Source organism: Aquarana catesbeiana, linkage group LG01 (genome assembly GCF_042186555.1).
Source record: "Aquarana catesbeiana isolate 2022-GZ linkage group LG01, ASM4218655v1, whole genome shotgun sequence".
Taxonomy (NCBI): domain Eukaryota; kingdom Metazoa; phylum Chordata; class Amphibia; order Anura; family Ranidae; genus Aquarana; species Aquarana catesbeiana.
Genome location: NC_133324.1, coordinates 404,875,451 through 404,898,701, shown reverse-complemented (window position 1 = coordinate 404,898,701; position 23,251 = coordinate 404,875,451). Strand labels below are relative to the sequence as shown.

The window sequence follows — 23,251 nt, the reverse complement described above, 5'->3', positions numbered from 1 at the left end:
AGGGGATTGCATGAGACTAAAGAAAATCATATTCTGAAACTTCTATTAGTCGAACTATAAAAGAATACATTTAATGATTCATTAACTATTACAGAGCTGCATTAATTTATGTATGTATGTACATCTGAATGGAGTTCAGCTTTAAGTATTCTGAAATATATTAAATGTGCTAGTATTTTCAAGAACAGTGTAGGTTAATAAATTCCTTGTACTGTCTACACTACTTGTGTCACTGTGTTCCTTAACTTTCCTTTAATCTATTTTTACTACATGTACAAAGCTTCAATTACAATGTTTAATCAGCTGGTTTATAAACCACATGGCAATACACCAGGTGCAGGCCAGAGGTCAAGGATGTATGGTAATGGCGATTAAAAAGGAATGATCTGTTATGGGTATTATCCTTTTCAGTGAGATAAGCTACAAATGACGTTGTTTTAAAAAGCGACTTACAATTGGGCGACTGTGCTGCAGTACTGGCATTTTGTTAACATTGCGTAATTGGAAAGGAAAGATGCAGAATAGAGTAAGTAATCGTAAGTAAGTAATTGATGGGTGGGAACTGTTTGTTAAAGTTCATTCCTTTAAACATATGCAATTATTAGAGATCATTGTTGCTTTGAAATATGGGCCGAAAAATGATTTTTTTTTAAAAGGTCTTATTTTACTTCCCATCTTTTCATATCTATGGTTGGCAGGGACTGGCCTTTCATGGTTCATTAATCCTGTAATTTGGTGTGGTAGCTGTCCGAGAGGGAAGAGGCAACCCTCCCCAATTATGGCCTTTGGCATTCAAAAACCCTGAAAGTTATAGATAAGATAATACCACCCATTTAATCATCAATCTTTCTAGAACAGACTTGTAAAACCTAGTTTATGATGACAGATACTCATTATAAACATCCAGCTGGTATGGATAATTACAGTTATATCAGACAACTCTATTTCAGAAAGCTCTGTTTAATTGTGGTTCTGCTTTCCACCTTTCAGATTGGGAAAGGTCAGGCTATAGGCATACAAATCTGATTAGATCAACCTATTATTATGTGTTTATTAAAGGAATCACAGATCATTATTTAGGATGAATCTACAGTCTGTAGTTTGTTTAGATACACATTAAGTGCCGATTTACACTACAGCGACTTGGAATCCGACTTGTAAGTCCTCTAGTTGCCCCAAGTTGCTGGACATAAGAAATGCCATAGAAGTAAATGAGAGCCGTCTTAATGTACACTACTGAAGTCGCTCCGACTTCAGAAAAGGTTCCTGTACTACTTCAAGGTGACTTCTAGGCAACTTGTACCCATAGATTTCAATGAAACTCGCCTCCAAGTCAGATCTCCATCTATATTGAAGTGACTTTACAGGAAAAATAAAAGAATTTACCCAGGTATTCCCTATGTTTACCCAGGCAACCCCCTCCCTCCCACAGAGCTGATTATTCTGTGATTGGCCACAGCCAAAGTCGCCTGTCCTGGAGACAACTTTAAGTCGCATTGTTAGTTGCGCAAAGTCGCGCTGAAGTCGCCTCCAAATTGCCTTGCAAAGTCGCTCTGAAGTCGGGTTGCCCCTGTGTGAACCGGCACTAACTGTAATCAAAGAAAAAAATAACCTTATCCATGAGCATGCATGGCTTAAAAATACTTCTTTGTATGTGTCCCCTATGTATATTTATGGGAAGCAGCAATACTTACGCATTTCATATGCGCGGTTATTGGACTTTCCTATTCTGCTGTGTAATTGCAATTTTATCAATTTTACTCTGCTAAGACAGAGTGGCCAACAGAGCAGTCCCTATGTGGTTTATTTATTTTGTCTAATAAGTCTTTCTAATAGGATGGGACCTACAACTATTAAAATGGCAAAGCATTCACAAAAAGACATTCAGCATATGTCATATCATAAAAATAATTAGGGAAAAAGGTTTACAAAGATAAATCGAAATGTGTATTTAATAAATAAATATATGCTAGAGTATTACTTAAGGTTTGACAAAGAAATTCCACCTATGTTCCAAGATTCCCAGTGACTAATTAAAATGTAACATGGCAAGAAAATTAAGTCTTATGATGTTGCTTTTTAGGAGCTTTTCATCTAAATATTACAGGTAAGAAGGTGAAGTGTTGGACAAAGTGAGCAGCCAGATGCAGGGGCGTTGCTAGGTCTGCAAAAGATCTGTGGCTAGAGCCCATAGCAGCGGTCACCAACCTTTTTGCATGCCAGCAGGGGGGGAGGCACGCAACGCTAAGGAATTTTTCACGGGCGATGGCTGGTGTTGGCGCTTCAATCATCATGGCACCATGGTTGATATGGTGTCAGGGTCATTGAAGTGCATTATTTCTATTGTTACATTCTAATATACATTCTCATTCTAATATATAATGAAGTGGTTCAACTCACCATAATGCAGAATCAGTGGGCGTGTCATTTGCCACATCTCCTGCCACCAGATGCAGCGTGTCACTTGCCCCCGTTGCCTGTCACCAGATGCAACATGTTACCTGCCATCGTCACCTGCCACTAAATGTGGATTGTCACTTGCCATGTCGCCTGCCACCAAATGTGGGTTGTCATTTGCCAACCGGCAATTTTCACCTGGCAGCAGATGTGGATTGCTACTTGCCACATCACCTGCCACCATTTGCAGATTGTCAATTGCCACGTCACCTGCCACCATTTGCATATTGTCACTTGCCACGTCTCCTGCCACCATTTGCAGATTGTCACTTGCCATGTCTCTTGTCACCATTTGCAGATTACCACATCTCCTGCTACCATTTGCAGATTGTCACTTGCCATGTCACCGGCCACCAGATGTGGGTTGTCATTTGCCAACTGATGTGGATTGTCACTTGCCATGCCAGCCAGTGCCACCAAATGTGCATTGACACTGCATTGGTGGCAGACTGGCAGCACTGGTCCATTTGGTGAGAGCAGGAGAGCGGTGATGCGGGGCAGGCAGTGAGAGATGATGTCATCTCGCTGCTCCCCGCCGCACCTCCGACAGTGAAGCAAGGGGGTCTGGCTGCAAAGTGGAGCTCCACCGATGACAGGAAGCACGTGACTTCCACTCCACCGCACAGTGAGGGCGGAAGAGCGCTGATGTGTGGCAGGCAGTGAGAGATGATGGCATCTCTCTGCTGCTCGCCGCACCTCGCTCCCAAATTGAAGAGGCCTGGTTGTGAAGAGCACTGATGTGGAGCGGGCGGAGAGAGATGTCTGCTCGCTTCTCTCCTTTCCTCCGCCTCTCTCATGCAGCCAGCCCGCCACAGCAGCCATGATCCGCTGGTTAGGCAGGGACCCTGCGGCAAGAGACTCGGGGCTATGGGCCCCAGATTCGGGGCTATAGCCCCAATAGCCACCCCCTAACAACGCCCCTGGCCAGATGTAATTTTTACCTAACAGAAAAAAAAGTGAAATCTGACTGCTGTCGCATCCACTTCTTTTTCCATGAGCTTTTTTTGATTTGGAAATTCTTCAACTTCTTCAGCTTCAACTGCACCATTTCCAATTAATACAAAAACTAGTTATTACTAGCTATAAACTAGCTGCGCAACTAGCTACTTGTAATGTATAGTTATAAGTAAACCTATAAAACTAAAAGGTGATACAAGATAAATGGTACAGAAGGGATATACTTGTTACTTTCAAGGCATTCATCTCTATTATTCTTTCTAAAGGCATAAACGTCAGCAACCAAAGTTTGAATGATTTATTGCAATCAGGTCAAATTATGATAATATACAAGTTTAGGGTGGCCATAGACAGGCAGATATCTACTAAAAATAATCAACCTAATTTTAAATTAATTGCATGAGCTCGGCATTCAGCTTGTCTCCTGCCAAGGTACACCCCCTGATGCATTTCACCTTCCCATGGGCTTAGCCACTAAGCCTGTGGGAGGATAAAATGCAACAGAGGGGCGTGGCTTGGGAGGAGACAAGCTGAAGTGTTTTTTTCCGCACATGGTGATTGGGATGGCAACTGGTATGCGGTTCCATAATCTCTTTGATATTTAGTTTCGGCAGGCTGGATAAGCCCTGTTGGATGCCGACACCCAGCAAGATTGAAGTCACTGGATTGTTTCATGTTTGTGTTTGGAGCGGTGCTCTTCATTATTTCTTAGGGTCACAATTCTGTGTTATGACAAGATAAATGGCCCATTTTGAAATCATCCAAACTGACATGGTTAGCTAAACTAATTTAGGCTAATTAATATGCTCTGCTCTGCTTATTTTCATGGATTATAATAGCACAAAGCTGTTTATATTTATAAATAGAGCCTATTAGTTTTTGACTTGAGTTTCTGAAACCAAAAGGCAAATAAACCAATCTTCACCACTAGATATCCGGACTAATTTTCTGTGGCCACTGTACTAAAGTGGAACTATAGGCAAAACTTTTTTTTTCATTTTGGATAGCGTAAGGGGAGACAACACCTGTAAGTTTTATTTTTGCCATCTTTGTTGGGGAGATTTGCCTTTACTTCCTGTCTTATAGTCAAACCGGAAGTGAGAGGAAATCCATGCAAATTAAGGGAATCTCTCGGGGACCCCTAGGTCACCAGAACTAGTGTCCCCACCTGGATATTTCCCCTCTATTACTTTTCTGGGGACAACCCAAAATATGGGATTTTCTTTTATTTTCAATTTCAAAGATAATGGTAAATGGGACAAATAGAGAGGGTGAATCTCCCTAACAGGAGCACAGACAGCAATAAAAACAGACAGGTATTCTAATCCATCTCTCCTCTATCCAAAACTAAAAAAAAAGTTTTGCTTAGTTATACTTTAAGGATTCTGTCATCATATTCTGTATCAGCAATTGTTAATTGGTTCATTGGGGCATACCAGAGTGAAGATTAGGGGAATCAATTGGTATGGCTGTAAAATATTTGTGAGCCTGTGTTTCTGGAGAACTTTGGAGGTGTGTGAACTGGGACTGCAGATAAGTAAAAAAGGCCTACCATGTTGACCATCTAAGCCCAGGCATGGTCATTAGGCTATTGACAGCTGCAATATAGGAACAGGAACATCCATAGGTCACATATCATAGAACAATAGAACCTGTACAGCGAAAATAGAGGACCCGTGTTTCGGGACTGACCCTTTTGCCTGGATGTGAGTAGACTGCAGAGAGTGGTGAGCTCTCCTATGGTCCTTTATTGCCTTACAGAAGCTGTGCAACTATTTTTTTTTTTTTTTGGTCCAATCTCATTCACCTATCTCTACAGTTGGTGTATGCAATACAGCATTTAAAAAGTAGTTTCAAGTGATTGTTTTTCTATTTTGTTACCATGTTATGCTGACAACTCACCCTCTGTTGGGAGGCTTGAAAAATGGAACTTGAACTGTTGTAATGAAAGTGAGGGGGGCTGTTTTAAGGCCCCCCGAGCTCATGGGACTGTGACAGCAAGGGAGTTTCGAGGCCCCCCTTTAGTTTAACTGGTCAGTTAGGTAGGTGGGTGGAGTTAGGCTTCAGTTAAGGTGGTAGCCTTTGGTGATTCCTGAGGTAAGGTGAGGTGACCAGTAGAAGGTCAGGTGGCTAGGGATAGGTCAGCTGATCATTAGGAATATTCCAGAAGTTCAGCTGACCTTTGGGAACATTCCAAAAGGTTATTCTAGAAGGGGAAAAAACCCTATTTTAGGCAGCTTCATCAAGCCCGCGCTGCCAGTCCTCAAGACCTCTGCCTGTGAGCTCCTAGGGCTATAATACAGGCTATAATACCGGAGCTCATAGGTGAGGTGCTTGGGTCACATGAAGAGTCTCGTTCAGCGCCTGATTGAAAGAGCCGGGGCAGAAGACGGAGAAGAATGGATGAGAAGATGCCTCTCCTTACCACAGCCTCCGGAACATTAGGCTTCAGCATCCACCTCTGCAGACCCAGCCATCGCCACCGCCTCCACCATCGATGCCGCCCCCCCTTGGATCCTGCTGTGTCTGTCCCATGGAGGGATGAAGAAGCTCCGTGTGTCCCAGGAGGAAGTGATCTCGGCAGTGAACAGGAAGAGGAAGACGCACTTGAAGGGTCAGCGGTGTGTGGAGAAGCGGGCGTGCTTCTGGCCAAATGAAGGAGGGCTTGGAGGAGGAGGTTTTCCCCTTCATCGCCCAGCTGAACTGATGGCTCCAATAGCTGGGGGTATGTCAGCATAGCTCCAGGGGGCGGAGCCTCCTCCAAAGTGGGCGGTGAGGCTCCAAGCAAGAAAAACAGAGAAACGCCAAGCAGAATTACATCAGCAGGCCGGTCTCCACGGCAACTGGAAGTGTCGGCGTCTCAGGCAGTCCTCTCAGCTATTAACCCCCAATGTGACAGCCTGGCTACGGCAACTAGCAGCAGCATCAGCCAGTCCAGCAGCAGAAGACCTGGGGAAGACTCTTCTGGGTCCAGCATTGCTAATCCTTTAGAGGCACCACAGATTCCTGTTGTGTGCTCTTCAGCAGCTTCAAACATAATTCCAGGGAATGGTGTGTTGTCTCAATTGCAATTGTTAAACTCTTTGACTGCTTCTTTGTCACCTCTAATAGATAATGTTAAAGCTAATCCAGCTTTTATCAATCAGAATGTTCCAAATTCCGCTGCAGCTTTGGTCTAGCTCAGCTATGTCAAATGGCAGCAATAGTGCAGATTCCTTCCCACCAGCACCTGTTATTACAGGGGCAGTGTTTCCATCACTTTCCTCTTCTGATAGTGTATCTCCAGTGCTGTCTGTTCCTGATGGTTCTAATGTTGCGGCCAATGTTCCTGAAATTTATGTTAAAGAAGCCACGCCTTGTACACTGTCCCTGTTAAGTTTTCATCTGTCATCCTTTATCAAAGAAAAAATTATTCGAGGAGATTTTTTTGGATCTACTGTCTCTTCTTCCTTCCTCAAAAGAGTTTTTATTTAAAAGGGACAAAAAAAGAAGATAAAGCAGAAGAGGATAGGTGCAGACCTGTGGCTAGGAATTTCAACAATTAGTTACAGGCATTCTGCATCTATTTCAGTATCATTTGCGAAAAGACTCCAGAAAAAAAGTATAGGCTTATTTCAACATCTTGACATTGTTTTAGAAGCCTACAAGAATTTTAGAGGAATATCCTGGTATGTTTACGATGAATCATTTAGGTAGAAGCTATCAGTGCATCCCAGTTTAAAATGAGGTTGTAAAGACATTGGGCTTTGGCTCAATCTTTTTCTGCCTCAGAGATCGTTTATTAGTAAACAACAACACCCTGTTCCAACAACATCGAACGCATACAGAAAGGGCATGTTTTGCATTCAATGACACCCAATGCAAATGGCCAGGTTCTTGCAGGTACAGACATGAATACGCATTTTGCACGGGAGCTCATCCCCGTTTCAAAATGTTTTTAAAAAATGGCTATTACCATTCAATCACAAATTAGGGAGCCTTTTTCTAAAAGCTCAGATTCCAATGAAGTTGCGAAAAATGTTGCCTTGGCTTCAATGGTATGGTGGTTTCAGTGGTTATCCCACCTAAACTCACTTGGTGAACTTCAGTCTGCTTTTTCCGAAACTATAGTTTTATCCTTTTTAAATATTTTAATGTCCCAATCGTTGTCCCGGTCTCATATCAATAAAAATTTAGGGGGCATTCCTTTTTTCTTAAAATTAAAAAATTATCCATCGTGCACTACTTTCTTTTCGGTTAGACAGGCACTGAAAGGTTACAAAAAGGCCTCAATTCATCCGGATACTAGAATGGCTATAACACCAGTTATTCTTACCCAATTATGTACGGCAGTGGATATAGCCTGTTTTACCTCCTATGAGGCAATTCTCTTCTGGTCTGTTTTTTCACTACTCTTTTCGGGCCAAATAAAAAATTCCAATCTCGGTCTTCTTTTGTTGCATGTTTTATTAGATGACATGAACATTAAGATTTTTATTCCCAAATCAAAAACGGACCAATCTGGTAGAGGTATTTGGTTACATTTAAATTCTTTTCCAGGTTCACCTATTTGCCCTGTTGTCTTGTTACAGAGATTTTTGCAGGTCAGATCTCCTAATAGTAATTTATTGTTCATCCATCTTAATGGCTCGCCCCTGACTAAATTTCAGTTCAATGCCATTTTTTATAAATGTTTGTCTATTCTGAATCTGAACAAACTATCTCTATCATTGCATTAAATTTGTATCGGTGCAGCTACTGAAGCCAACAGATTGGGTTTAGATGTTGGCAGTATAAAACGGATTGGGAGATGGCGGTCAGATGTGTATAAGTTATACATTGTCCTAACTATCTATTCTAAATTACAGGTCAGTTTTTGTCCGTATGGATCCTGGGACACTCTTTAATATTCTGGGCTGAAAGGAGAGCTTTGCAAAGAATATATTCCGAAAGCTTGAATTTTAAACCCTATTTGGTCAATATTTGCTGGCATGGTAGAAGTGGTATGAGTTGGCAAGATTTCTTTGTTGAATTAAGTTTAATGTTTCAATCATTACCTGTTCCTCATGTATTAATTTTGCACCTAGGAGGAAATGACATAGAGCTAATAAAAACACTTGACTTAATTTTTCAAATTAGGAATGACCTCCATCATTTTTGGATGTCATTTCCGAATACGGTTTTGTTTTTTTCCAAAATTATCCCAAGGTTAGTGTGGTTAAACTCTCGTTTTGTCAAAGTTGAAAACCACATTAATAGGGCAATTGCAAAGTTCCTACCTACTATTGATGGTTTTTCTTTCAGGCATTTAGATTTGGAAGAGGGTATAGTTATACTTTTTAGAGAAGATGGAGTTCACTTGTCAGACATTGGTCTAGACATTTTTAACAATAATTTACAAACTATAGTGTAGTTGGCTACGATGCGGTGTGGTTGGGCCAGGCTTGTTTAAAAAAAAAAAAAAATCCTGGCTTGTGGGGACAGTTAATAAAAATGGTTCTACTTTTATGTCAACCTGAGTCGTAGTGGCTCAGTTACTTACCGGAATGTTGTGTTGAGTTAATAAGTTATTTGAAAATTAATATATTTAACTGCAAATTGTTACATGTTTATAAATTTGAATACCAATAATAAAGGCTGTGGCCATTTTAACTCCACTATTTGTTTGATTGTATTCATTTCTGGGTACTATTGCTGTCTATAGTCACATTTTCAATGCTGGCACTCTTGGTAACACTAATGTTAATTAAAAATGGAATCAAATATAAACCCCTCAAAGACTTCTGCATTCTGTTTGGACTTGTTAGGATGTTAGGACTACATCCCTTTATTAGGTCGCATACCTGCATCAGAAGGGTGCCACAACAGCAGTTTATTGAGGATAGTTTGTGAATATGCTGCGATGGCAATGTCAGGGTTGTATTAACTATAGGTCTGCTATAGGTAATATAGATGGCATAACATGTCATGATATGTTAGATATATGGAGAAATAACTGTAGCTAGAACCTATTCATAACAAACATTTCCCTCTACCAAATGAAAACGTGTTCTCCCCCACAACAACTACTTACAAAAGCCAGTCAACAGCAATTATAAGAGTGACATCCTCAGCTGGAAGACCCACAGCGCTCAGAACAATCACCATGGTAACCAGGCCTGCCTGAGGTACTCCTGCAGCTCCCACACTGGCTGCTGTTGCAGTTACACTGTAAAGTATGAGACAAGAGTTAATAAAGAATACAAGCTAACATATCATAGCACATTTTAGTTTTTTTTTTTTTCCATTACACTTTCTTGCATTCTTTTTAGATCAGCAACGAACCTTGTAATTAAATTGCTATACTGTGGATAATGCAGATGCAGAAGGCAACAGAAAAAAGTACAGTATAGTATTAACAACTGTAGTTCGAAGTTCGAAGTTCACTGTATGTGTTTAAAAAGTTATACTGTATTCAAATGTTTACTTTGGGAATTAGTGATTAAGCTAAATATAAGTTGATTCATTTGTAAGCACCAACAAAGGTAATGAACGTTCGATAAATACATGCAAAAAAAATGGAACTAGAATAACTCACATTCATAGCGGACCAGGCAACTGCTAAAAGTCCAACATTACCCAACACTGGGTTTAGTATTGTCTGCCCTCATAATGATTTATGACATGTAAGAAGAGTTCAAGTGCCTCTATAAAAGTGCTATGGAAGTGATTAACATGTTGATGTATGTTCATTTGACAGCTCCACTAATTTCAGTGGTAGGATTGCTGCAAGATAGAAAGCCAGGGGCCCTCAATGGTTTTGGTATGGGGAATCGGCTTATATTCCTAAAATGTACAGTAAAATATGACCGATTGTCTCCTCATTACATTGTGTAATGTAACAAACCTCAAATTACAGCTCAAACCTCTTTAAACTGCCCTGTATGGGCCTCTGTGCATGTGCAGTTCGAAAAAGAGATACCAGGAAGTTGAGCCATGTGAATCCTGTCATGCCCTCCACAAGTTGCAGCAGTCTTAAGAGGGTCAAATTAGCATCTTAGGTCAGTACTATAATTACGCATCGGATTCAGAAAATGAATAGGCTGGATTAGGGAAAATTGTGTAAAGAAAACCTGTGCTGACAAAAATTAAATAAAAAAAAACACAAAAAAAAAAAAAGCTAGCTGCCCTGCTTTGATAGTCTTTGATTCGCTAACCCAGAACATGCAAGCAAAAAAACTAGCTGCCCTGCTTTAATAGTTTTTTTATCCACTGACCCAGAACATGCAAGCAAATTAGAAAGTCAAGAATAAAGTCAACACTCCTGATCTGAATACTTGTGCGAGGTCATTGCCTCAGAAAGCATTAAAAGCTTTTAAGTTCCAATCACTATTCAATCACTTCAATTGCTAATGATGGGATGTCTTGTAATGCTATATTTAGTCTTTTATTAAATTTAATCATTTGCATATTTACCTTATTGTGACAATTTGACCAACATCTAAATTCATATCATTCAACTGTGCGATAAAAACTGCAGCTACTGCCTCATACAGAGCTGTGCCATCCATGTTGATTGTGGCTCCTACTGGTAAAACAAATCTTGTGATCCTCTTGTCCACCCTATTATTTTCTTCAGCGCAACGGAAAGTTACAGGTAATGTTGCCGAGCTGTCAAAAACAAAACAAAATATTATTAATAAGGTGTGCCAAAGTCTGAGATCTCTGCCCAACAATCTGATTTTTAACTGAAACTTCAGAGCAGAGGCTTAGCACTATACGATCAGAAGACATGACTGTCCGATTAGAATTTTACTCTACCAATTGGTTTTTTTCTTTTTGACTTTTACATAACAATTTCTGATTACTTCTTTTATGATTAACCTCATGTAGTTATAAAATATTGTAATTCAAACTTTCCATGGCTCAGGCCAGATCAGAGTTTCCAAAGTTCAATTGTGTGTAATCCTTTTGTTCATAGAACAGAGAAAGATCTCTGCACACCATCTCTCCATTCTGTGACAACTATCTCTAACTTTGTTGTTGGCCCTCTAAACTTATATAAATGATGTTTCATGTCCCTTGGGTTCTATGTAGATTTCTTTCTTTACAAAATACATCCCACCCTCCATAGACATCAAGACATCATTGTTTCCAAAATGGTAGCCCAGACACTTAATTCTCCTTACCCCTTACTTCCTGTTAAGCCCCGTTCATCACTAAGCACCACATTTTATATAGACTCAGGCAAAATACATATATTGGAACAGATTTACCTACTAAAGGATTTGTAACTCTCTGTAGCTTGTTTTGTAATCCAGGAACACTTGCCAGACAGCAAAGCTGATTTCTGAGCTCCACTGCAGCACAGATTGGTAAAGAACACAGGTAAATACATACCTACAACATGCTGACTTCGTAGTTAAGGGGCAGCAGCACTCTAATGAAGACTCCTCCTGTTAGCATATTTACTGTTATCAGAAGTGCATGTAGCACTCCCACTGTTTATGGGGTTGCAGCAGGCTGATATTAAAGTGTTACTAAACCCACAACAGTAAAATCAGTTCTGCATATACAGTAAAGTATGCTTGTTATACTCACTGTGGAACCTAAGGGGTTAATCCTCTTCATTGTGTGAAAAAGCGGTTTTATCCTGTCTTCTCTTAACCTCCCCTTCTTCCATTGTCCCCAATCTATCTGCTGTTAGAACAGAGCCTTGCCCAGTTTGGTGTGTATTTCTACAGAGTTTTTTTTTTTTTCTTGGGAGAATGCATATAATCAGCACAGGGCCAATCAGCACTGTCCAGACAGAGGATCAGGGGTCCTGCAGCTTCATAGGTCAATCAGGGGAGAATGAAAACTCCTCCTATAAGCTTTAACCAGACACTGATAAAAGTCACAAGGCTGCTCTAACTGCTGATGAGAAAAGGTATTTAGCAGTTTATATTTACTAAAATAATTGCATTTCCATGTTCTGTGTACTGTGGGAGACCAGATATAGTGAATGCAGGCTTCTGGGTTTAGCAACAGTTTAATATACGGGTGCAGAGATGTGTAATGCAAAGAATATGCACGGCTGGAGAAAACAATCCTGAAACAAGCAGTGATTTTTAGGCAAGCTGTAACACAAGCATGTGCTCATTTTTGCAGTTTATTTTAATGTTGAAATGCTTTGAAATAGTAAAAGGAGACTAATACTTACCTAGATGATATCATGAGTGCTGTCAGTAGAGCCTGAGCCATACCCATTGCAAATTTGAAAGGATTTCTTCGGACTATCACAAGATATATTAATGGCAAAATAACAATAGAATGGATGGCAAGTCTAGAAAAGAGATCCACTTGTTAAAATGTTTGTTTCATTATAAAAGTATTAAGGTACTCAAGCGCTAAAGTGAATATATAAAACTGTAAAATAGTGTACAAAGTAGTGTAAAAAATAAATAAATAAATTTCACTGATGTATGGTCAGTAGAAATCACTTCCTGAATAGCAGCAGCACGGAGGAACACGAAGGCAGTGATTTCTACTGACCATACATCAGTGAAATGCCATCTAGATCTTTTACATCATGTGAGTGGATCTATTGGGCTCTTTGTTAACTTTATATAGTAGAAGTTATGTGCGCAATCGTCTTGTCCCACTTTTGTATTTCATGTGGGGGAAAGCATATGAACAGGAGAAGTGGAGATTAGATGATCCTAGCGGGTGGATGTAAGCCTATCCTCTGCTGATTAACCCAGACTCAGTAAGCCTTGTTTAAACACAGATAAGAGGTATCTTCTAACCTGCAAAGGAATCACCTTTTCAAGAAAGGTGTATGGGAATCTACACAATTGTAATCCTTTTATAATTGTTACCAACTACATATTTATTTAATATATCTGTTTTAATATATTTTTCACTCTATTTTTTCACCACCTTTTTCCACATATTTTTGTTTGTTTATTATTTCACAACAACAAATGGTGAACTAACTTTTGGATTTGTATTCCGGGAGGTCTCCAATTAGACTTTCACAGCAGACTTTTCAACACATTGTATTTATATTTATTTATATTATGCTAATCATTGTTCAAGTTTTTGTATAGTTTGTAACAAAGTATCCACAAGTAGAATGTGACCTGTCAGCACATTGAATAGTAGGATATCCTATAGATATTACGAGCGCATCACTTTATCTATTTAACTATTTGTTTAATTATAATAAAGGATATATTCTTCTTCTACTTTAATATTATTCTACTTTTTAATGCTTTGTTAAATCTATGCAGGAGAGCACTAACTGAGACTCTTTTTAATCCACTAATATTTTTCTTATCAGCTTATTCTACTGTTTATTTATTTTTGTTTTCATCTTAAAGGCAAATTCCTCAAACTTTGGGAGATTTTCTGTAATTTTCAGTTGTTCCTCCAATACATGAGATCATGGGAAATCTCCCTGAAGGGACACCTATAGCTAAAGATAAACCATTAAGGGTTTTAACTCTTTACTGATCTGTCTTAAAAAAATGGTTTATACATACACATTTTTTTTTAGATTAGGATAGAGAAAGGAATGGTAGGTAATGTCAGTTTTTTGTTTGGCTTATTGTGGGGATTTTCCCTAACTTCATGTCTCAAGGACACAACAAAAAGTAAAGCTGCCTACACACGAGCGGAATGCCCGACAGAAAAAGTCAGACGGAGGCTTTTCATCGTCTATTCCGATCGTGTGTGTGCCTCATCAGACTTTGTTTTTCGAAAATTCTGACGGACCTAGAAATAGAACATGTTCTAAATATTTCAGACGGAACCAATTTCTATCGGGAAAACCGCTCGTCTGTATGCTGTTCCGACGGACCAAAAACGACACTTGCTCTGAAGCAAGTACGAGACGGAAGCCATTGGCTACTGGCTATTGAACTTCCTTTTTCTAGTCCTGTTGTACGTGCTGTACGTTACTGCGTTCTGGATGGTCGGACTTTGGTTTGACCGTGTGTAGGCAAGACCGATTGAATGAAATTCCGTTGGAGTTCCGTCGGAGAAACCTTCGGAGTTTATTCCGATGGCAAAACCGGTTGTGTGTATGTGGCATAAGAAGAGATCTATTGAAAGTGAGATAAAAACCCCTATTAGGCAGTTGTTATCAGAGCTAGCTTCCCCATTAGAAGATTCCTTTTCTGGTGACAACTCAAAAAATGTTAGAATTCCCCTCTCTTTCAGTAATGGATCACCAGGACAAATGAAGGTAAGTCCTCCTAGTGAGGGACACAAGCAGGCAAGAGAATGAGGTTCTAACCCTTCCACATTATATAGAAAAAGGGTTTAGGCTTTACATACACAATAACCTTTTGTTTTTTGTCACTAAACTATGTCAAACATTACACAGAAATCCTACATACTGTATATTCAATCTAGTATTTTAATTTACTGGTGCATTAATAATGAAATGTGATATTATATTTTCAAAGAGATACATACCCGCTTATTACGGTTGCCATGTAAAGTCCTAGCTTGCGGAATATTTCCCAGTCATTAACTTCAATGATCTTCCCCGCAATTAAAAACAAGATACCAAGCGGCATGTACCTAGTAAGTATTTAAGAGTAGCATTAAAAATTTGACTTTTAGGCAGGAAAATGGCTACACATATGACACAGACAGTAGAGTATGACTACAGAATTATGAGAAACTTCTCAGGTTGATTTATAGTCTTCTTGCTAAGAGCAGCCAGGGTTACCTTTCCAGCAATGGTAGTAAGATTTTATTAGCATACAAAAAAAAAAGATGTAAAAAGCATTTTGTGCAAAGCAAAAGCACTGTCTAACCTCCTTTCCTTGAGATTGACCTCATTTATCAAATCTGCTATCTGCTATATAGCTATACGCTAATCAAAACACCAAACAGAAAGATTCACTTAACTCTAGTAAAACATTTGACCATTTTCATACAGTATATACAAGACTGTATACTTTTCTCCTACGTGTCTACATGTAACCGTGCATTTATTATGCATTTTTTTGTTTTGTACAGAATATTTTGTTTCGTAAAGTAGAAAGTTGGCCAATTTTTTTCAAGGGTTACGGCCTCTGTTGCATATTTTTCATAGTGGCCACTGTCACTACGCAAAAAGTTAAGAGAAAGTAGTACATTTTCTGAAAGCCATCAGAACTGGAATAGCCAGAAAGTCTTCTAATGGAAACATTCGGGTGACAGCTGTGAAAGCTTAGATTTACTGTGTCTTTGACATTTGAGACAGTAAATCAAGGGAATTTGAGATTGAAGTGTCACACCAAAGTTTATTTGTTCAGATACAGATAGATTTCAAGGTGAGATAAACTTTGAAACAAAACCAACACATTTCAGAGGCTCAACACTCCTCCTTCATCAGGGCTAGAATGCTGACAATGATTTCACAGAGATACTGGAAAATGTTTACAATGTAACAAGGATTTTGACTAAAACAAAGTGTCTAGATGATTACGTTTTTTTAAAATCAAATAATTTTTTTATTGCTTTTATACACAAACAGCACAAACAACCTGCAACCCATGTACGTATTAAAATACATAACACAACCCCCCCCAAAAAAAAACACAAGAAATCACGTCCCCCCACCCAGAATCAACCCCAAATTCCCCCCTTTTTCTCTCTCGCTATTGCTCATAGGTTTATCTACTCCCATCTTGTCATCCATCCGAAATATCAGACCACATTCTTCATATCTTTTCAAATTTTCCTAATCAGCCTCTATGTAGAAAAGTATATTTTTCCATTAGGTTTCCCTTATTTGTGTTTTCCATTCTGCTACTGTTGGTGGATATGGAGATACCCATTTTTGTGCTATAAGCTTACGGGCCTGAAATAGGCTCCTTGATATTGATACTGTGATGTTTTCCAGGATCCCGGGTTCATCCAGGATACCCAGAAGACATCCACCCAGCTTTGGAGACAACCCAGTCCCAAAAAACATTGGTAATCATTGACAAAACATCATGCCAATAGCGATGGAGTTTAGGGCATCTTCATAGCATATGTATTAAATTAGCAGGACTCCCTTTACATCTAGGGCATTGGGCTGTATCTCTATGCTTCAATTTAAATCATTTCTCTGGTGTGTAATAAGCCCTGTGTAAAATAAATAAATGTATTAAATTTTGCATTGGGTATAAGGAAGCCTGGGCTATTGCCAATGCCAATGCCCACTGTTCATTTTCAGACTGCAATCAGATAAAGTACAGCAGGGCACTTAAGGCAATAACAAATTTGTTGTGCTGCAGCAAATTTCTAAATGGTCTACTATGACAAGGAGGGAGAAGCAGTAGGCAAGGAAACAAATAAAACCAAATGTATTTCATTACCCTTTATTCCTATAGGATTCTAACAAGTTGCAACTTGTACTGCAGTGTGAAAAATTTCCACAGGTATTACCTGTTTCCATTTCAAATCATGAATAAAATACTTACCACATGATAATCTGAACTATTTGCATTGTCGCGTCATTCAATGCATTGAAAAAGTCCACCAAAACTTGCCCTTTTTCTCCCATTTTCCCAATGACAATTCCAAATACAATGCAGAAGACAATAAGACCCAAGACATTCACTCCATCGGTGTAGACTCCAACAAGTTTGAATTCCTTTGTTTTGTTCTGTGGAATACATCAAGAAAGTTTCAATATACACAGATTAATGTAATGATTTTTAATTTATACATATTTATGATTTACAGAATATCGATTAGTAAATCTTTCTGTTCCCAAAAAAAACCTCACAGAATTGCTTCTTAATTTTGCATACATCAACACTGTCGCGCAAATAGTTTTATTGAATGTTTTCACAGAATTTAGAATAAAAACAATGTCATAACCCAAGAACAAAATGTAATGTGCTGCAGCTTACTAGTTATTTGATGGTGGTGGCTACATTCATTTTCTATTTTTAGGCTTTTATTAACCTTATTTTCACTTGATGATCCTGCCAATGACATACTGTCTGACTTAGCGTGACAATGCTCAATTACTGTAATGTATCCATGGACCATCAGCGTTGTCACCCTAGGACAGGGGGTGTGTTAACACTGCAAAACACCCACCCCCCTCTCCTCATCTCTCTGTATAGGGGTTGATTTACTAAAACTGCAGAGTGCAAAATCAGATGCAGCTGTGCATGGTAGCCAATCAGCTTCTAACTGACCAGGGTTGACAACATTGCTTGGGGTTTCAATGCAACAAAGGCACTGTGTTGTCAGCTTTAACAAGTAAGGGCTCACTGGATATCTTGTAAAACAGGTATTTTTTCTGTATATGTGGCATATGAGCAAGAGGCAAAACATGGAAATACAATGATATACTTATATATTTTTTTATTTTATATATATATATATATTTTTTTTTTCCTCATTCATATACTTAAATGGAATGCTGGCTTAAAATTGAATGATAATACATGTATCCGCCTAGTGCTGAACCAGTTTTCTTTATGAAGGTCTATGTTTATTTCAATAATATAATACTTTAGATCATCATATCACCTGTTGTTCTGTCGCAAACAGATCTAGAGTGTTGTTCTTCTCAATTGTACCGTTCTTGTCAGGATCTTTGGTTGGTACCACCTCTTCTCTCTTGGTCTTGTACTGTAATACAAATGTTATTTTATAACAGTTATTATGGCTGATGCATTGAACAGAGTTTAAACTGTACTATAACATCCAGCTGCAAGTACTTTTCCTTGTACAATATTATATAGGTGGCTTTCACCAACATAGTATCTATTTTGGAAAGCTTATTCGTTTCAGCTTTAATCCCTCAAACAAAAGGGGCCAAAAAAAAAAAAAACAGTAGACCTTTTATAAATCTTATTAAGTCATTGCTGATCCAGAGGCTCTATAAAGTTTATACATCTGTATGTTACATTGTCCATGAAATAAAAGTAGATAGTTTAAACTCAGTAACCACACTCATATAAGCATCAATAGAAGAAAGCAGATGTTTTACCTGCTGGAAGCATGCCTGGACCAGGTTTTCTGGAAACATGTTCCTAGAAAGAAAGTAATAGGGTAAGGCAAGGGCAAGGAAGTCATTCACTTTCCAATTTATCATAATAAATATAATTTGGGTACAAAGCTTGTTTAGTGCAGTTGCCCACAAGGAAAATTGGTAGGCACACAGGAGCAGTTATACAGGGGTCAGAGTGGTCATAATGGAGCATCCTTTCACTGATGATTATGACATTAGATAGAGAACAAAACTCGATAGCTCAGTCTGAAGACTGAGAAGTTACATTCAGCCCATTGAGGCTGGTATTATCACAGAAAGTGACATCAGAGTTGCAGGTGATGCCGGTGGGCATATTACTGGGACAAACCAGATAATAAATGGTTATATATTCCCGGAAAACAAAACACTGCTCTTGAGCCTTGTGAGTTCATGATGCATTCCAGATATCACCATTACAAAAGGAGTAACAATGATGGGAGAAATATTTATACAGAGATCTTCAGAAATTTAAAGCTGAGGTGTCATCTGCTTATATTTTGCCTTCCCTGGTTCTTCTATTTTTATTACACACCTTATTTCAGACCCAGTGATGTCATCACTGTATCTCTGTGCTTCTCTATGCAATGCAGGCAGATCATGACTGATGGGTGGGGCTAACACATCGCTCTAAATAGTTTCCTGAAAATATCACAGCACCTTTCCTCTGCACAAGAATCTTTACCCCAGATGCAAGCAGTAGTCCGGCTCTTGGGAGGAGTTATGCACTTATTAGAATGCATTGAGGGGCAGATGTCAGTCTGGAGGAGTGGGTGGTCCAAGGCAGTCTACATTTGCATGCAGATTGTCCTAAGTAGCACCCAAATATGATGCGGAGTCTCCATGCTTGAAAGAGCTGAGATCCAATGAATGAAATGGGTGGGCCATGGACAGTAAAGTTGGGGGTGAAAAGGGTTAATGCCTGACTTGGCTGCAGCTTCTACTGCATATTGTGAGGATCTTGCAGTGTGCAGTGAAATCATAGTAAGCTATTTAAGTACAAGGAGGAGCCTTTACAACTGTGCAAGACTGAAAGAAAGGCTGGCGTTCAACTTTAATTCCACAACTGCTTATGAGACTAAAGGTGACCATAGATGAATCGACATTCAGCCGGTTCAGCGGGGACCAGCCAAATTTCAATCCATGAGTGGCCAATGCAGTTGAACAAGAGACGATCTACTGATCAACCGCCCTGTCGGATAAAAGACACATGATTGCAGAGGTTGCAGAGCTGATCTGTGTGTTCTGACAGCTTGGGAGTCTCCCCACTATCAGAATAAAATAGTGCAGCAGAGAAGATTCCCCCGCCTACCACGAATGTGTACATGGTGGAATGGATTTCGTTTTTTCATTCCAGCTCATTGGCTGAATAAAAAAAAAAAAAAAACGGGACAAGAAAAACAGCTTTATGGTAACACGCTTTGTCACAGAGTTACAGTATCTCTAAGAAGAGGATATCTGCTAAGGTTAACCACTTCAGCCCAGGAAGGATTTATACCCCTTCCTGACTGGGCCATTTTTTGCGATACCGCACTGCGTTGCTTTAACTGACAAATGCGCGGTCGTGTGACATTGTACCCAAATAAAATCGACGTCCTTTTTTTCCCACAAATAGAGCTTTCTTTTGGTGGTATTTGATCACCTCTGCGATTTTTATTTTTTGGGCTATAAACAAAAAAGAGCGTAAATTTTGAAAAAAAACAAAACAATATTTTTTACTTTTTGCTATAACAAATACCCGAAATTTTTTTTAAAAAACAAATTTCTTCATCAGTTTAGGCCGATATGTATTCTTCTACATATTTTTGGTTAAAAAAAAAAAATTCGCAATAAGCGTATATTGATTGGTTTGTGCAAAAGTTATAGTGTCTACAAAGTAGGTAATAGATTTATGGCATTTTTATAATTTTTTTTTTCTTTTTACTAGTAATGGTGGCGATCAGCGATTTTTATTGGTAATGCGACATTGCGGGTGACAGATCGGACACTTTTGACCGTTGACATTTATACAGCGATCAGTGCTAAAAAAATGCACCGATTACTGTGTAAATGTCACTGGCAGGGCAGTGAAGGGGTTAACACTAGGGGGCGATCAAGAGGTTAAATGTGTTCCCTAGGTGTGTTTCTAACTGTGAGGGGATGGGACTGACTAGAGGAGGAGCCAGATCGTTGTTTCTACTTAGTAGGAACAAACAATCTGTCTCTCCTCCCCTGTCAGAACAGGGATTTGTGTGTTTACACGTTCTGGCTCTCGTGCCTGTGATCGCAGGTGGCCGGCAGCGTGTGCCTGCTATGGCTCTTAAAGGAGCCGCTGTTCATATATGGTGATTCACGCAGCGGTGCCATTCTGCTGACGTATATTGGCCAGTCGGCAAGTCGTTAAGATATGCAGTACAAGGGAAATAGTGTTACCTTCACTTGCATAGCATAATATACTGTACAAAATGAGGATTTATCAATATTTTCACAGACTTTAGACTAAATATTGGATGATAGTCCCTTCCATTTGGCTCACTACCATTTAAACAACCATATTTTTTGTATAGAAATAGTATTTATATGGATGAAGTTGTTAAATTGTAGATGCCTACAAAAATGTGTTGGATGTAAAATTGAAATCCAATAAACATGGATAACTCTTGGGGCCCCTGAAACACTCTGTCTTTAGAGGTGTCAATACAATATAACATAAGTCAAAATTATCCAATGAGAATTATACACCGGTAGGGCTAGTAGTATTCAGTTTTGCTAGGAAAAAACTATAATCTATATTTAGCAAATTATTTCACACTATGTTATTTTTATCCTAATAAAAATTATGTACGTGTCCTTAAGCTGTATGTAAAAACTCTTGAATAACCCATTACAGGTGATGTTTCACACAACATAATTTATCACAAATTCCCTGTTATTCATCAACAGTTAAAGTCATAAAGTTGAGCAATATCTCTAGATGTTGCAGATAATCTTTTGAGAAATAGCTCAATCTTCAAAGATCAAATGAGTACATTGGTTTATGATGCATACCTTTTATTCTAAGAAAAGCAATTTAGGATGGACGTTGTCTATAATAAAATTTCATATTATTATAGTGATTTCATGTAATTAAAACACTGACAATAATTCTATTTACTTGTTTAATAATGGTTATGAAATATTTTTTTAAGCAACAACACACAACTACATCCAGAGGTTTTTATGTTGCATAAGGAAGAAATGGAGGGGTTTATTTACTAAAGCAGTGGTTCTCAACCTTTCTAGTGCTGTGACCCATTGATAAAATTCCCCAAGTCGTGGAGACCCCTAACAGTAAAATTATTTTCGTAGCGTGGGTTGTCGGCACCCAAGGCAAGACAAGTGATTTGTGCCCCTAACCCACAGACATTTAGCGCTCCCTGGGTCCCTTCCACTCGTACAGTTTTAAAACCCCTTATGGTACATTTTAGGATGTAGCACTCTTTCTCTTTGTTCTCCTTTCTTTCCCTTTTATCTCTTTCTATCCCAATGTCTTGTTTTTTTCCCTTTCCCTCTCTCTAGCCGTCGTTCTTGTTCTCTTATTCTATCCTTTTTCTTTGCTCCTCCCCCTCTTTTCCTCTCCCTTCCATGTATTCTCTATTTTTATTCCTTCCCTTACTCCTTGGTGGGGGGAATGGGATGAGTGGCAGTGCTGGGGAGAGTTCTGATCATCCAACTTAGGTGCTCTTGATGAAGGTCATCTGCTGATCTGAGAACTGTAGTGGGAACTTTTTAATGGCAACTATAATCACAGGTAGTGTTATTCACCGTGTCTCCGACTTTGTGGTTACTCGCAGCAGTGACACCTATGCCAAAATCAGGAGATAGGGTCTCCTCCAGCCCCTCCCACTTCACATTCCTCACCAGTCAGCTGACCTCTAGTCTCTGCCCCCCAGCCATGCTGTGAACTGAATGGGCGGCCGCGGGCTCCAGGAACTGCCTAGCGGGCGGCCACAGGCTCTAGCGACAGCCCTGCTGGGTGGCCACAAAAAGGCTGGGAGAGCGGAGCGGGATTCAGTAACAGCCCAGGATTCGGTGACCCCTGGCAAATGGTCATTTGACCCCCGGGGGGGTCCCGACCCCCAGGTTGAGAACCACTGTACTAAAGGCAAATCCACTTTGCACTACAAGTGCACTTAGAAGTGCAGTCGCTTTAGATCGAAGGGGAAGATCTGAAATAAGGGGAAGCTCTGCTGATTTTATCATCCAATCATATACAAGCAAAATGCTGTTTTTTATTTTTCTTGCATGTCCCCCTCAGATCTACAGTGACTGCACTTCCAACTGCACTTGTAGTGCAAAGTGGATTTGCCTTTAGCAAATAAACCCCAGAGTGTCAGATTTTTATTGCTATCCGTGACCTTACTGGGGAGATTTACCCTCACACTTCATCCCTAAAGAAAATAAAAATAAAGAGTTTATTCATACAGGTGTTTAGCAGCATACCATGTGAAAAGCCCTTTGTTTATTTTATTTTTTATTTATTACAAGTACTTAGCGTCTCCAATTTACACAGCCCTTTACACGTATATTGTATATTCACATCAGTCCCTGACCTCAAGGAGCTTACAATCTAAGGTCCTTAACTGATATTCATACTATAGCCAATTTAGAGAGAATCCAATTAACCTACCAGCATGTCTTAGGAGTGTGGGAGGAGACCGGAGTACCCAGAGGAAACCCACACAGGCACAGGGAGAACATGCAAACTCCAGGCAAGTAGTGCTGTGGTTGGGATTTGAACCGACGACCCTAGTGCTGCTGGTCAGAAGTGCCAAGTTTACTTTTTCTGTCCTAGAAATGTCCCAATACAAAACCTGTGCATCCAGGGCCACGCACCAGTCCCTG

General features: G+C 39.4%; 1 protein-coding gene across 1 annotated transcript in view; it reads right to left on the bottom strand.

Moving 5' to 3' along the window:
* SLC1A1 (solute carrier family 1 member 1) overlaps positions 1–23,251 on the bottom strand; it is a 102,969-nt gene that overhangs the window by 6,356 nt on the left and 73,362 nt on the right. The window contains exons 6-12 of the mRNA XM_073634955.1: positions 18,350–18,392; positions 17,887–17,988; positions 16,821–17,005; positions 14,836–14,943; positions 12,575–12,697; positions 10,849–11,043; positions 9,467–9,601 (exon numbers count right to left, since the gene is read on the bottom strand). Of these exons, the coding sequence (XP_073491056.1) occupies positions 9,467–9,601; positions 10,849–11,043; positions 12,575–12,697; positions 14,836–14,943; positions 16,821–17,005; positions 17,887–17,988; positions 18,350–18,392 (891 nt within the window). The remainder of the gene's footprint in view (positions 1–9,466; positions 9,602–10,848; positions 11,044–12,574; positions 12,698–14,835; positions 14,944–16,820; positions 17,006–17,886; positions 17,989–18,349; positions 18,393–23,251) is intronic.